This window comes from Prosopis cineraria, unplaced genomic scaffold, assembly GCF_029017545.1.
Source record: "Prosopis cineraria cultivar Desert tree isolate PC_DT_omini unplaced genomic scaffold, ASM2901754v1 PC12, whole genome shotgun sequence".
NCBI lineage: Eukaryota > Viridiplantae > Streptophyta > Magnoliopsida > Fabales > Fabaceae > Prosopis > Prosopis cineraria.
In genome coordinates this window covers 26,475,917-26,492,559 of record NW_026555343.1, presented here as the reverse complement: position 1 = coordinate 26,492,559, position 16,643 = coordinate 26,475,917, and the positions used below count along the sequence as shown (strand labels likewise).

At 31.2% G+C, this 16,643-nt stretch overlaps 2 protein-coding genes across 2 annotated transcripts; both read left to right on the top strand.

Moving 5' to 3' along the window:
* The first annotated feature begins 4,812 nt into the window (after positions 1 to 4,812).
* Positions 4,813 to 8,355, top strand: LOC129289198 (putative F-box protein PP2-B12). Its single transcript, XM_054926000.1, has 3 exons — positions 4,813 to 5,076; positions 6,155 to 6,273; positions 7,911 to 8,355. The coding sequence occupies exons 1-3, from the start codon at positions 4,813 to 4,815 to the stop codon at positions 8,335 to 8,337; spliced, it is 810 nt and encodes a 269-aa protein (XP_054781975.1). The 3' UTR covers positions 8,338 to 8,355.
* Positions 8,356 to 10,998: 2,643 nt separating this feature from the next.
* Positions 10,999 to 11,575, top strand: LOC129289197 (uncharacterized). Its single transcript, XM_054925999.1, has 2 exons — positions 10,999 to 11,203; positions 11,313 to 11,575. Exons 1-2 carry the CDS (start codon positions 10,999 to 11,001, stop codon positions 11,573 to 11,575), a joined length of 468 nt encoding a protein of 155 aa, XP_054781974.1.
* The last annotated feature ends 5,068 nt before the right edge of the window (positions 11,576 to 16,643 follow it).

Sequence of the window (16,643 nt, the reverse complement as noted above, 5' to 3'; positions counted from 1 at the left end):
CTAAAGTTTGTTGTGCTATATTAATATGGTTTTAAAATTATTTTAATTATCCCTTTTATATTAATGTGTTTTAAAAAATGATAAGAATTAAGTGAGAAATGTTTATTTATTTATGAAGGAGGACGGACTTGACTCAGAATCTAACTCTGAGGCCTACGTACCCTGCGATGGAGACCAAAGTCCCGTAGTTCGGGCTTGAAAGTTTTTGATGAAAATATTTTTTTTTGAAGAGAAATTAACTAGAAATAATTCACCATTTTGCAAATAAAATAATTTTTAAAATTTGATATGTGTGTTTTAAATTGCAAAAAGTAATTTAATTTTATTATTTTCTCAATTTTTTGAATTTTGAATTAAAGAAAAGAAGAGGGTTTAAATTATTATTTTTTATATTTTGTGATTGGGAATTTAATCGCAGTACTGCAGAACCTTATTGTTTCATACGATAATGCAATTGCTCTAAATATCTGTAGAGATTCCGAAATCTCACACAATAAAAGAGTTTGGCATTTAATTTATTTATTTATATTCTTATGTATATTTTTAAGTGTTAATATAATTTTTAGCGTGTATATACATGTTTTGAAGAATTTTAGTCATCATTTTGCAAAGCTTTATTGGCTTATACGGTAATATGATTATCCTAAATATTTGCAGAGATTCTAAAATCTCACACGATAAAGGAATTAAATTTAAATACATTTTTTAATGTAATTATTTTAATACATAATTTATATATACATTAAAAACTTAATCGTTTATATCTGTAGAGTCTTATTGACTCATACGATAATACAATGATCTTAAAGCCTCCGGAGATTCAAAAATCTCACATGACTAAAAGATATAATCAGTGAATATGGTTACAATTTAATGCATTAATTTAGTTAATTAATTTTCTAAATTGTGTATTATATGATTATTTATAAAATTATTTATTATTATAAAAATTTAAAATCATTACATCTGTGAGGATTTATTATCCCACATGATGATGTAATTAATTTAAGTCTCTATGAAGATTCTTAAAATCTCACATGGGACTTAAATAAATTAATTTGGATTATAAAAGAGAGTTAATTTTAATATATAAGTTTTGCTCTCATATCTACGAAACCTTATTGATTTACACGATACGAGATTATCCTAAATATCTGTAGAGATTCAAAGTCTCACACGATAAAAGGATTAAATAATATTCACTTTGAATATATTTTAATGCGTAATTATACAATGCATATTTTTAAATATAAAAATCTTAATCTTATACCTGCGAAACTTATTGACTCACACGGTAGTACGATTATCTTAAAAGTTTGTGGAATTTTAAAAATCTCACATGACTAAAAGATCTAATTAAAAAATATAATTATAATTCAAATTTATTAATTTAATTAATTAAAATCATGAAAATATTATTATTTTATTTACAAAACTCATTTATTTATTTACCATATAAATTGTGAATCACGATATTTGCAGGATTTATTATGCTACCTGATAATGATTAATTTAAATCTCTATGAAAATTCTTGAAATCTCACATGAGACTTAAATATTTAGTATAAAGAGAGAATTACCTTTAATAATAGGCCTTTGAAACTCATATAAATACCTACAAATTTTATCCTTATACCTACAAAATCTTATTGATTTACATGATATGAAATCATTCTAAATTGAGATTCTTAAAATCTCACACGACAAATAGGTAATCAAGATATTTGCACTTGCAGTCGGCGCATAATATGAGTTTAGCATTCGAAGGAATAGAGAAAGAAACCATTTTGATACTTCACTCCTCTTTTGACTTGAAGATATGTTCCTCAAGATTTTTCAAGATGGTTTAATGCTCAGATATGACTTTTAAAAGAAAATGATGAGAGTAATGGTAATAGCATCCAACAATTAAAATTAACAAGATCCACATACCATCACCACCATTAATTTCCTAATTTATTTCTCATGAAATCAAAATGAAGTTGATATCCTAAAATTATTTGTGAATAAATAATAGTCCCATATTAGACATATGCATACTTTTAATTTTTCCAAAATAATATGATCATTTGAATGAATGAAGCAGGCATGTGAAATTTTAAAAGAAGTACAAAATTTTAAACAAGAAAGCGCATACTCAAGATAGCCTTTGGTCCCCATTATGTGATCACCGAATCTAAACACTTCAATCCCTGTCTTCTCCAACCATGCAATAATCTCCACCTTTGCCGGAAGTTCTCTTACCTCATTCGATGGCATTGGATTATAGAGAGCTTTGATGGCAGCATGATAGACGTCAGAGACAATGGCTATGATGATGTTAAGGTTATATAGGTTGAGATCACCATATTCCTTGGTATTTCTTCCTCACGTTCTTGGTGTCCTCTGCGTACAGCAACACTGCCTGCCTTCTTTCTCTCTCCCTCTCTTTCCTCTTTACTTATAAGCCTGCTAAAGTCTCTTTCTTCTCAGACTCTCCATTCCAGATTCCCCAGATCTCTCTCATGTTCTAACCTCTTCTCCATCATTCTCTTGCTTCTGCCTTCGACTCTCTGTCTCTGTTCGTTCCTTGTTCCAACTGCTATGCTCTCTCACTCTGTCTCTCTCTCCTCTAAAAATTTCTCTCTCTTTCTTCTTTTCTTAGTTTTGGATCAGTGTTCCTTCTTCCTCGGTGCTCTATTTTTTTCCTCTCTGTCTCGGATCGCCTGTGTTTCATGCTCTATTTTTTTCTTGATTTTTCAGTCTCTTGTTCTGTACTCTGTTTTCCTTCCAGTTTTTCCTCCTCTCTCAGACTCTTCCTCGGTCTTGCCTCTCTATCATGTTTATGGCTCTCTCTTTTTTCGTCTCTCCTCCCTCTTCTCTCTCACTAAAACGTTCCTGTTTCTCCTTCTCTCCATGCTCTGTTTTTCCTTCATTTTTCTATCTCCGTCTCTTTCTCCTTCGTTCTCTCCTCCATGAGCAAAAAAATCTGGTCCCCCCTCTCTAGATCTTTACTTTAGAGATCCCTTTATTGTTGAAGCGGTTCTTTTTCTTTGCCTTGAACGTCTTCTCTATTTCTTTCTCCTTTTCTCTGTTTCAGCTCGCATGCGTGTCCAGCATTTGTTTTTCTTTTCTTCTTCGTACGTGCATGCGTTTCTTTTTCTGCATGCGTCTCTGACTCCTTTTCTTCGCATGACCAAGTGTTTTTCACGTCTGATCTTTTCTGCATCTGCCTCTGGTGTTCTTCTGTATTTCCCTTTTAGCTGTGTGGCCGTGCGTCGTCTTGTTTCTTTTTTGTTTTTGCATGTGTGCTTCTGGTCTTCTTTATCTCTGTGTGCATGGCATCTGACCAAAAGACCAAGTTTGGAACTGATGGGGTTAGATTTAACCCATCAGTTTGTGTATTATTATTTAAAAAAAACTATAATTCTTTTTTTTTAAAAAAAATCCTGTTTGTTAATTTAGAAGTTGAAAAAAAAGACAAAGAAATTTGATTTTGAATTAAGCAAACATATTTTTTTTTGAAGATAACAAAATTTAAAGGAAGAAATTCAAAAGAAGTTGACTCTCAAAATTAGTTCTTAATATCTTGAATGGTTAGGATAATTTCGAAGAGATTTTAAGCAAGGTTATATTTTTTTGTTAATTTTGTTAGATTATTATTTTTTTTGAAAATATAATCCTAAAAAAGGATTAAATTTTATTTTTTTTATTTTTATATTTTAGTTATTATTATTATTTAAAAAAATGTTCTGACAAAATATGGTGTTACAAAGAGATTAGAGGAACAACCTCAGTTTGACCCTTTTGTTCTTCTTTCTCCACCATCTCCAATGCGCCGTGAAGATAAATGGAAGTTTGTGCACCAAACAAGAAACAAGTCCTACAGAGCTGACATGGCTCATTTAATTAATTGGTAAATAGATTATAAGTATTATTATTCCTTATTTTAAAATGTTTCAGTTAATTAAAATCTTAAAATAATAATTAGAACGTTCCAAGGTGTAATCATCTTTTATCCTCAATGTCTCCCTAGAAAAAATTAGCAGAAGCATAATCAATGGCATTGCAAATAGAGATTGACAGCTTAATGGCTGTTTGATAAAACCATGGTATTTTAACATGCAATTCTAGAATTGCCAAACCAGAGGTTGTTTTATATAACGATTACTTTTTAACTATGATATATTTCCCAATATATATGACACTTTTTTAACCATCATATAAATGGGAAGACTATATAGATGGCTTGATATATAACGGTTATTATCATATATATAAGCCAAAATAACCATAAAATATGGTCATTTATGTGGTAGTAAGCTAATTTTATTTTACTAGGGTTTCTCAGGTTAACTTAGGTCTTTTCAATTCATATGGCTCCAATAGCCAAAAGTTGAGTGTTGTTAATTGGCTAAATTTATTTGCTTCGCTTCCTTTGGAAAAAAGAACAACCACAAAAAGAAACAAATCAATGCACATAAATTATATGTAGTTGCCAATTGATCATGAATCTGGATCAAGTGTACATGGTATGTACCGTACATGATAAAAAAGCCTATCTAATTATATTTTCATCTAAGAAATTGTTATCCTGTGGAAAAAAGATAAGAAAAACAATTATGGAAAGCCCTATTTCGGTTAGTTCCGCAGATCATCAATAATATAATTTAGAAATTGCCTATTGTGGAATATGATTTGAGAAACTATTTTTGTAGGGTTATCAATTATTCATAAGTTTATGGCTAACACTTCATTTTTTGTGGCCGCATTATCGCTAACACATCAAACAATAACCAGATTGTTAGAGACGAAGGAGACATAATTATGGATATGACAAAGGTTTTACCTGTAGACTGCATTTCAAATATTATTTCCTTAACATCTCCAAAGGATGCATGCAGAACTTGTTCTGTTGCTTCCGTTTTCAGAACAGCCGAAGATTCAGATACTGTGTGGGAAAGGTTTCTGCCTGGACATTATGAGGACATGATAGCTCGATCCTCATCCCAATCCTTTTTCACTAGTTCTCTGACCAAGAAACAAATTTTCTTTCATCTTTGCGATCATCCAGTTCTTTTGAATGATGGTAAAATGGTATAATCATAAGCACTCAATTTTAGTTATTGTATTAATTTGTGATGTGAATTTTGGATGGAATCTTTGCATATCTTATTGATGATAAGCATGTTGTGTTTATCTTTAGCATGAGATTTTGCCAGTTATATTTAATTTGAATGATAAAGTATAATGGCGTCGTCCAATTAATACAGCCAACTCCATCTAATAGAATAAGACTTGTTATTGTTGTTGTTGTTTATATATTTAATTTGAATGCTTTGTATCTAATATTTATAATTTTTTTATTTAAATATATTTTTTAAAAAAGTTACAGTTATAAGATTGACTTAACTTTTAGAATTCTTAAAATAGAATCTTAATCTTAAGTACAGTTATAAATTTTAATAAAATCTTCTCTATCTAATTTGGATGTGGGTGTGCGTGAATCGTTCATATGAAAACGTCTCTATTCAAGATCTCTGATATATGAATAGAAGATATAAATTTATGTTGATTATATATATTGAATCATCTACTAAATTAATATATTTGAATGAGAGAAGAATAGTACGTTACTGCAAACAGGCAGTTTGCTGTGAAAATTGATGACTAACTTGCAAGCATTTGTCATATATACACCATACTTCTTTTTTTTTTTTTGTATTTTTGACTATATGACTAAAATAAAATAAAAAATTTAAAATGAAAATATTTTGTGAAAGAAGAAATCGTAATTTGTATTTAATATCTCAAGGAACAGCTAATAACTTTTAGACCAGACATGTTGCCCAGTAAAGTTGACAAAAATTTTCGAATATTCCAACAAAATGATTGAATGTAAAAATGTCTCAAGCATTATATGCCAAGGCCCTCTTTGGCATCCACAAAAGAATTAATCAGTTCTTTTCCATCCATGTACAAAGTTCAAGAAATACAAAATTTATTTTGTTTTTGTTATCATTATTCTTTTGCACCATCCAATCATACTCATCATATATCGATCATCTGATGCATAAGAAGCACTTTTATCTGTAAAATCACTTTTTTTTTTTTAATTTCAATTTACGCCATGGTCGTTGTAAGGTCGTTTAACAATATTTTTTATATCTAGCAGTGTCTTGGCTTAGAAAAAGACAGTGGTAAAAAATGTTGCATGCTTAGTGCAAAGGGTCTCACAATTGTGTGGGCAGACAGAAAATCTTACTGGCAGTGGATTTCTTTACCAGAATCTAGGTATGTTGTCTTCCTAAATATATTTTAGGTTTAGAGTACAAAATATTCAAAAACTTTTCATGGAAGATCCTAAGTTGACAATTGTACATAAGTACCCATTAAATTTTATAAGAGGCTAACCTTCTCCTATTCATTGAAATAGTCTAACATTGACTGTTGATGACAATTGAAATATAGTAGTCTCCGTTATAAAGTTAATGGATATTCATACACTACTATTGACTTATCAAAAACTGCAGGAAAAAAAAATAAGTTTTTAAGTATTTTCATACCTTAATCCTATATTTTAAGTGTTAATCCTATATTTTAAGTGCTAATGCTTTTGGAAAAAAAAAATGACAGTCTTATCGCAGTAGATCAATAACTATGAAGTCCTAAAATATTCAAAAGGAAGATAGGTACAATGTCTATTTATTGATATCTACAATTTTAGATAGATATTTGCAAGTCGTCATCTTTTAAAATGTTCTGTACCTATTAGTCATTAAATTAATTTTTCACAACCTGAATGTTATTCTCCCTTAAAAACATGGAATATTAGATTTTTTTTTTAGATACAATTAAAATCTCTTTCAATTCTATTTCACAAAAATGTGATCTCTTGTACAAAAATGTTTTTGCAACAAAAATGTTTAGAGTAATCTTGCAATTACCAAATGTTCTCTCGTTAAAGGTATTTAATTCAATATACTTTACAAAAAGGACAGGAAAAAATTGTGACAAAATTTGCAACAAATTATTTGTTACATATTACATTATGTTATGTCATAGCAACCAACTTAGAAATGAACTGAATAACTAAATTGAGGTGCTCATGTTCCAGACAACTTGCTTAGCAAATTAGGTTATGGATTAGATTGAGATAATTTTCTTTTATCGAAATTCTATTATTAAAGCTGAATTCAAATTTAAATTAGAAATAAATACCTCAACTCCTCAAAATAGTTTTATTTGTCAGACAAAACAACCATACTAAGACGAGTGAATTGGGTGTGTGCAGTTTTCTTTAATTATTTCACAATTTACTATTTTTTGAAATCCTTGATACAAATAATACTTTTACTTAGATTAGTTAGCAAATAAACAGTTATACCAATCATTAACAACTTTGGTATAATGTTAATCAAAATATGCAGTATAACAATTTAAAAACCTCAATAGAGAGCGTTTGGTGATTTATAATTAACTGGGTGCAAAGCCTTATTTCTAAATTAACTCTTTTTTTGGGGCCAAAAATTCTAAATTAACCAGAGAATGTTAAATTCTCATGCATGTACTGACACAAGATATTAACAAGATCACTCCAGAAAGATAATTTAACAATATCCTCTAATGAAGATAAAGTTCGTGAGTAAAAAACAATATATAGTGCCCCACTTTATATTTATTTATAGTTGTCCAAATTTTAAAATGGGAGAATATGTTGAAGGATTTTTGAAATAATTTAATTTTTGACAGTGACTTCTAACAAGTAAACTTTAATAATTAATAAGTGATATTATTGATTTAAGAAATATTTGATCTGTCCAAGTCCTTGCCAGATGTTCAATTATTTCAGGGATCATTCATTGATATTCTCCCATTTACAATCTATCACGTGTCATGGTATTTGAATATTAGATATTTTCTCCGTACAGATTTACCGAGGTGGCAAAGCTCAACCACGTGTGGTGGCTTGACATAAAAGCAAGAGTAAAGGTTAATGATCTCTTGTCTCCAGGAACAATATATTCTGCATTCTTCGTCTACAAGTTAGAAGAGGAACATTCTATGGCAGATAGATATGTAGAACTGAGTGTGAACAACGAAGAAAGTGTTAGTGGATCTCACAGAAGAGTGATCTTAGACCCTTCTTCGAAGCATTCAATAATGAAAAAGAAACAAAGAGCATCAGCACGCAAGAGAGAAGATGGGTGGATGGAGGTTGAAATGGGAGAGTTCTTCATCAGCGGACATTACGGATGTGAAGGCTTCACAGAGTTCAGGCTATGGGAGACTAATGGGTATATCAAAGACGGCCTTATTGTTGAGGGAATTGAGTTCAGGCCAAAATGTTGTGTATAGATATACAGGAAAAAGGAACCTTTTTTTTTTTTTAGGAAAAAGAAAAAATGGAAGCATTATATTCAAAAGGGGTTGCCTAGCGCATTGGGACTGGGTCATTCGTTCGTACTCTATTTAACTCTGTTTTTTTTTTTTGTGAATATATATTTCTTTTTATCTTTTTAAATAAAACAAAGTGCAACCTTCCTTATTGACGGGAATACTCAAATGTTTTAAGACAAGGAAATCTAGACATGCAAGTTTAGGTTGAATGCATCCTAGCCCTCGTGTTTTATCTTTTGTCCTCAATGGCCCAAGAAAGATTAATTTCAAATATGGACAGAGTATGTATACGCTTCTTGTACCTTATTAAAAAAAATTAAATTTGAGATGAATAATAAAATAAAAACTGATTCTATTTAAAATATAGATGGATATATTTGCATCAATTTTTGAAATTTAAATTTTACTTTTTATTGGTGTTTCTGATTTTGGGAATGGCTTAATATTTTAAACAAAATAAAAATTTAAATGTACCCAATGACAGACAAAAACACGACAACCAACATATTTCTTGAACTTGATCTATACCTAATCTATTTCTTTTAGAAATCTTTGAGGTATTATTTTTTTAGGGAAAATGACAATCAGGTCCCGCAAAAGAAATTTAAATATAGCCAAGTCCCATGAAATAGCAAAATTATTCTTGAGTCCCTTGGTCCTTAGGTGTAATTTGGGTATATGAGAAATGATTAAAATGACCTTAATTTGAATTCTAACCCACAATTAAAACTTCCTACTCAAGGCATTACATCACTTATTGAACAATCCCTCTCATCTCACCACTCTCACCTCTCCCCAAGTCTCTAAGTTCATCACTAAATTCTCACCCCTAAGTTGCTTCACGTCTCGACAACTTTTCGGTAAGGGAATTGATGTCTTCAGCCTGGTCGATGTCTTCAATTGACTCAACATTTTCTTTTGGGACCTAGGGTACAATTGCTCATCCTTTCATTCTTTCATTAACTCGACTACCCTATCCGCATGTAAATCAGAACTCTCAATTGTGTTCTCTCACACTGGTTGGTTACATTTGCTGTTAAAGACTTTAGATCACTTGCATTTTCTTTGTCTCTCTTGACAACACCAAGTTTGTTTTTCCCTCTTTTTATTGCTTCATAGAAAAATCTTGTGAAATGGAAGAATCATTCTGGTGGCTCTAGTTCTGAAATGTAATTGATTGTGTCTAATGCATATATGCTGGTAGAACAGTAAGAAATTCACTCAAGAAAATAACAAGCAATGTACAAGGCATTAACTGCTAAATGAGTATATTTTAGTGACAAGTAGGGTATAAGACAATAACAAGTTCACCTAGGAATTTGACAAGTAGTATACAAGGTATTAACTACTAAATGGGTATTTTCTAGTGACAAGTATGTTGTAGGACAATAATAAGTTCACTTAGGAATTTAACAAGTAGTGTACAAGGCATTAACTACTAAATAGGCATTTGCTAGTGATAAGTATGTTGTAGAACAATAACAAGTTCACTTAAGAATTTGACAAGTAGTGTACAGGGCATTAACTAGTAAATGGTTATTTGGTTGGTGACAAGTAGGGTTAGGACAATAATAAGTTATCTTAGTAAATTGACAAGTATACATATATAGTTGTACATGTAGGTGTTTAATGTGTGTTTAACATGTTCTAATTGTGATTTTCCCTAATATTAAAGTCCTTAAATTTTCAGTCAATTGAAGATGGTAAATTCTACAAAGGGAGAAAAGAAGGAAAATGTTTATAGCTATACAAAATTTATTGAAGAATTCTATAAGAAAAACAAGGGCAAGTACAAATTGATTGGGAAAGGATAGGTAGATTTGACAAAAGCATGGGAGAAGTTGTCAGCAATGAAAAAGTAGGAATATTCAAGGAAAGCAAAGGAAGAGAGAGGAGAGACATTTACAAATATATAATTCCCTTTCATACTTGTTGATCTCTCAGTCAGTTTTCAAAAGTTATAAAGTTTGTTAAGGGAAAGGAGAAACAAAGAAAAAGGTGTAAGAAGATTGGGTTCAATAAGCTGCTTAATATAGGATGCAAGAATATACATAGAGATATCTATGGAAAGTTGATGTGGGCATTTGACCCCTCAACCCAAGAAATATGCCTTAGATGAAATGTAAGAAAAATAAGTGCAAAAGATGTGCACAATTTGACAAGCATAAGGAAAGATGGCAAGAAGGTAACTAGACAATTTGATAGGTAGAAGATATTAATGAGAAATCATTCAAGAAACTTAAGGGAAACTTGCTTTAAAATGCCCTACAAGAAGATTTTAAAATGATAACATTTGGGAAAGAAGATGTTCAATTTGAGTTATTTTTAATGTATACTTTGAGAACTCTATTGTGTCTAACAACAAGTATAGGAGTCAATGACTGTGTTTTGAAGGTTGTATATAAAACACATAAAGCAATTGGTAAATATGACTGGGCAACATATGTGTTTAATAAACTATGCAATAAAGTAGATATATGGAAGCAATAACTAAGCAAAGGGTAGACAACAACAAGGAAGAATATTAAAGGATGCATCTACTTTCTCATGATAAGTATGGTTGTAATTTTTAATTTAATAGAATGATAGTGACATCTTGGAAGTAATGTATCAAATTTTATGCAAATTTATTGCTGTCAACATTTTCCTCTTGGCCAAGAAGAAAGACCTAAGCCTAATGATGCCCTCGCATATTGGGATGAGGAGAAGGTTATTGAAAGAGTAAAAGTAGAGAAGAAGAGCATTCAGGGTATTTTGCATGATCTCATGAGTATAGATGGTAGTTCATCTATCAAGTTTTCTCCAACATGCTTTCAGTCACTTGGTATGTATAAAAAGTGGTCTAATGTTCATCTACTAATTTTTACATATTGAGATATACTTTTTGTTTTGCAAGAAATAAGTAGATTTATGTAAGATTGGTTATACTATAGGTGAGAAGTTGATGGACCTACAATTTAAGCTTCTAGGAAATTCAAAAAAGGTTGAAAAGACAAAAGGAGAGGGTGATGAAATAGATAAAGAAGCGCATGAGAATTCTAAAGAGGGTGAAGAAAAAGATAAAGAACCTGATGAAGAACATTTGGAAGAGGGTGAAGAAAAAGATGAAAAAGCAGATGAGAAAAATGATGAAGAGGGTGAAGGGGATGAAGAAGAGGGAGAAGAAAAGGAAGCAGAAGGGAAAGGAGAGGTGTAACGTCCTGAAAATTTTAAGACTTAAATTTATTTTAAAATAAAATATCTATAATTGAATAAAAATTAAGAATAATTTGATATAGGTCCAGAGTTCAAATTTTACTAAGAAAAATTTTAGTTTTATTTTATTTTTAATTATGGGAAAATTACCAAAGTTACCCGAGGCTTTTGTGCTATGATAAAAAATATTGGGCCCTTCCTTATAATTTTTCTCAAATTGTTTTGTTCATTTTTGAAAGGGGAAAAGAATGCAGAAAACATAGAACAAAGAAGCAAGAAAAAACACACAAGACCAAGAGAGAAGAGGAGGAGGAGAGAAAAGAAAGAGAGAGAGAGAGAGAGTTGGAGCTTAGATTCAAGAGGTTTTGCAGTCATTGCAAACTTAGTTACGTGGTAGGTAAGCTCTCTACTTCAATCTTCTTCCTTCCCTCTTAGTTTTCTTGAGTTTTTGGAAGAGGTAAATTTTAGATTTTAATTCCAAAGGCTTTGCTCTTATAATCTTTAGTTTCTTTGGGTCTTTGGGAGGATATTTTGAGTTTCTATATAGGGCAAAAATCAAACCCTAAGAGATTAGATTTCACTCTTCAATGGTTTGAGCCGATTTATTTAGTTATAATTGTGCTATTTGAATCCAATAAGATTTAGATTAAGCTTTGATTTTCATTATAGTGGCTAATTGTAAAAGGTGGTAATGCCAAGTGAAGGTTTTTGGTTAATTAAAAATTATATAAATTGAAAATTAGCCTAGTGGTGGCTAATAAATGGTTTTAGTGGTTAAGTGATACTATGTGAATGGTTGGTTTAATATATGGGCTGTTAGGATGATTATGGCTCATTGACCCAAGTTGTGTCGTATGAGTTATAGTCTTCTTTTACACTATTTACCATGAAAGTGATATGGATCACTTATATGTTATAGGGAATTGTTGGTAGTACTTATTGAGAAGTTAAGGAACAAGCCAAGTTTCATTTTGTATAAGGAAAAATCCTTTTGATATAAAAGGGTTGAGGGTAACAAGAGAATTTATATTTCTTATTATTTGTTTAGCTATTTTTGAATAAATATTACTAGCTATCATGCATTACATGTTTTAAATAATTAAATGCAATTATTGTATTTTATAAAGACTTATAAGGTATTACTTGAACAATAATGCATATATGTTTTCTATTTGTTTAACAATAATGTTTTTATGGAAACAAGGTTGTTTGCATGCCTTATAATTATAGAGAATGGAAGTTACACTTAAGGAAGTGTAACTAGGTTAGGTACTTTAGATAGACTAAGGAACTACTTAAGGGAGGAGTGATATTTGTTATACTAATTTAGAGTGTTGAAATGGTCAATACTCAGGAAAGGTAGACAATAGTGAAAGATATGATGTCGGTGGGAGTTCACTAATAGGGAGGTGTGGACTTGTGATCTTTTGTAGTACACTGCCAGTACTCAGTGTTGCCTTTCGTATTGTAGGCTCAGTGCATTAAAGTGGTTAGTGGATTGAGTATTTAACACCTTTCAGTGGGGGAGGTAATCTGACATATGAAGTGTGAGGTTGAGTGCCTAGGCTATAGTAGCCCTCACATGGAGAATAAGTCAGGATGGCTTTAGGAAGGAGTTAACTTTGGCTACTTAGGATTCATGTCAAAGAAGCACAAGCTATTAGGTAGATTTGATTACGCCTTAGATTATGTTTCATGTCTGTGGAGGTATAAGTGGCTATAAGGTTTACCTGTGAGCTAAAAAGTGCCAGGGGACATTCTGTCTGTCAAGAAAGGTTATACCAGCCTATGTCATGGATTCATGCATTTTAAATTATTAAATTATATGTTATGTTTAATCTATTATTCATTTATTTGACTATGGCTTACTTTATAATAATAAATGTAGATTTCTCTGTTATTGAGATTGTGGTTGTCTCACCCCTTTCTTTTTAATGTTTTCAGGTCTAGGCGAAGGATTCAGTGGTGGACGGGGAAAAGAACAGAGTTAGGGGTTGTTTGTTGATTATAAAGAACTACAACCCCTTTCTTTTGAGAAAATATATTGTAATGTACTTAGGATTATGGTGTCAGTAGGATGTGATTGTGTGTGTGTGTGTGTGTGAGAATATATATGGATTATGTGCTTATGTATGAATTTTTGTCTGCTTATAGACTTGTGACTAGGAAACTTGGTTATGATGTGTGGTTTTAATAGATTTATTCGATAGACCAAGTTTCCACTACATGTAAATTTTCATTTTGTTATATATGTGATTCTATAAGTAAATGCAAGGTGATTGCATTGCAAATAGTATGCTATGGGTAAACATATACCTTAAATAGAGAGAGTGGGCACGTGGGCCTCACAAGGATCTCTAAACCAAGTGAAAATATTCAGCATATGTATTCATATGTGTCTATGGTGTTTGGAATAGTTTTTGGCCACTCTTGTGTGATTTGTAAATTTTGGGGGCTTAAGGTCCATTTTGGGAAATGACACTTAGGTGGTCAAATTTTGATATAAGGGATTTTTCCATCATTTAAATGTTCTATCAAATACTCCTAGTCTTATTGACATGTCCAAAGTGTTCCTACAAGTTTGTACCATTAGGATGAGATTTAGACAATTTTGAAAATGATTTTTACTAAAAAACTGTACTTTTGCATCCGAGTATCAAAATTTTAATCTAACTGTTGGATTTTCTTAAAATTTAGGTCACAAGTTAAATTTTTTATAATCTTTGTGTGGGCTTTAGAATCACCTCAATCAGACATTAAATAGGAAATGACACACTCTAAAAGTTGGTCCGAAGATAGCAAAATAAAGCTGTCTGCTGTCATGACAGCAATAATTGCAGAGGTTAGGATGCACATGAATTTTGATCCAACCATTGGATCTTTTTTAAATTTGGTACACTTGTATTACTCTTTAAATGTGACATGTGGGCTCTGAAATCGCTCCAATCGGAGGTCAGATGATGAAATGGTGTACTCCAAAAGTTGGTCCAAATGTGCTTTCATGACTGCAAAAATGCGAAAATTATAATGTGTCTAAATTTTAATCCAACCATTAGATCTTTGTGAAATTTGAAACACTATTAGTACTCATTAAAAGTGACATGTGAGATTTGAAATCACTTCAATCGAAGCCCAAATGGTGAATCGGAACCTCCTGGAAATTTTCCCGAGAGGGTTGTCATGACAGCAAAATTAATGCTATCATGACATCAATTAATTACCCCTGTTTGTCCAATTTGTTTCCATACACTATATAGTAATCCTTAAAAGTTTTCTAAGAGGTTTTAAGTATTTTTTTTCTATTGTATAGATTGTTTAGCAATTTAAATGGTTTGTTTTCTAAGTTAGTTTTAGGATTAACTCCTTAATCACATTTAGATTATTTGGTTGTGGTGTGTTTTTGTTAACACTTGGGGTAAGTGTTACAAATTCTATACATGAGAATGAAGATAAAGAAGACCATGAAGAGGAAGGGCAAGTAAGAAAGGTAAATATATATGAGGATGAAGTAGAAGAACAAGAAGCATCAAAAGGGAATAGGGAACTACATATTGTAAAAGTAGAGGAATCGATAAAGGAACATAGGAGATCAAATAGGTATAAAAGACCTTTCGTGAAGTGTCTCTAGGTAAGAACTAGTCAAAAGAGGAAAGTGGCTGACAATAAGCGCTTATTTCAGATGTGCATAGCATTAAGGAAAAAAAACACACCAAATAAGCAATTTTCTAATGAAACGCTATTTGTTTTCATTAATAGGACCTTTGTGCAGATGTATCAATATTTCTTAACTCATGCTGAACCTCAATGTCTTGGTGGAACCAAATGGATCAATGATAGGATTTGGAAATTGTAGTCATTCATTTTTTTTTCAAATATATGGATATTAACTTAATTCTTTCGTCACAATGTTTCACCAATTACAGTTTATGACAATGGCTACTAGAACATTGGTTGTAGACTAAAAAGAAAATGAAGGGACAGTTCGGAAGCACATATTTCATAACACTTGCCCAGAGTGTTATTCAAAAATCACACAATTCAAATAAACTAAGTGTGGTTAAGGAGTTAATCCTAAAACCAACTTAAGAAACAAACCATTTAAATTACTAAGCAAATACACGATTGAAAATTAAACATTTAAAACCTTTTTTAAATAAAAAAATTTATAAGTTTTACCTAAAGTGCACGGAAGCAAGCTAGGCAAAAGCAAGGTAAAAAGATGTTGTCATGACAGCCCTCCCGAGCCAATTTTCGGGAGGCACCGTTCTATCATCCGATCCCCGATTAAAGAAATTTTAAAGCTCACATGTCACATTTAAAGGGTACTATAAGTGTATCAAATTTTAAAAAGATCCAACAGTCGGATTAAAAATTAGATATGTTAAAGTTTGATCATTTTTGCTGTTAGCTGTCATGACAACACCTCTGAACTAACTTTCAGAGTGCACCATTTCATCATCCAACTTCTGATCAAAGCGATTTCAAAGCTTACATGTCACTTTTAAATAGTACTATTAGCATACCAAATTCTAGAAAGATTTAACAGATGGATTGAATTTTGTGCATGTTACAACATCATCACTGTTGTTGTCATGACATCACTTTTGCTGTCATGACAACTCCTCTGGACCAAATTCTGAAGTGTGCCGTTTCTCCGTCTGATATCCGATCAATGTGATTCTAAAGCCCACATGAAACTTATAAAAGGTTTTACTTGTAACCCAAATTTTAGAGAAATCCAACGGTCAATTAAGATTTGGACACCCAGATGCAAAAGTATGGTTTTTTAGTAAAAACCATTTTCAAAATTGTCCAAATCTCACCCCAATAGTCACAAACCTATAGGGACATTTTAGACACATTAAATAGGAATAAAAACACCTGGTAGAATATTTAAATGATAAAAAAAACTCTTATATCAAATTTAACCACCCGGGTGCCATTTTTTTCAAAATGGACCCTAAACCCCAAAAATGCACAAATCATATAAGAGTGGCAAAAAACTATTTCAAATATTATATACACATATGAATACACGCTAAACATTTTTCACTTGGCTCAGAGATCTT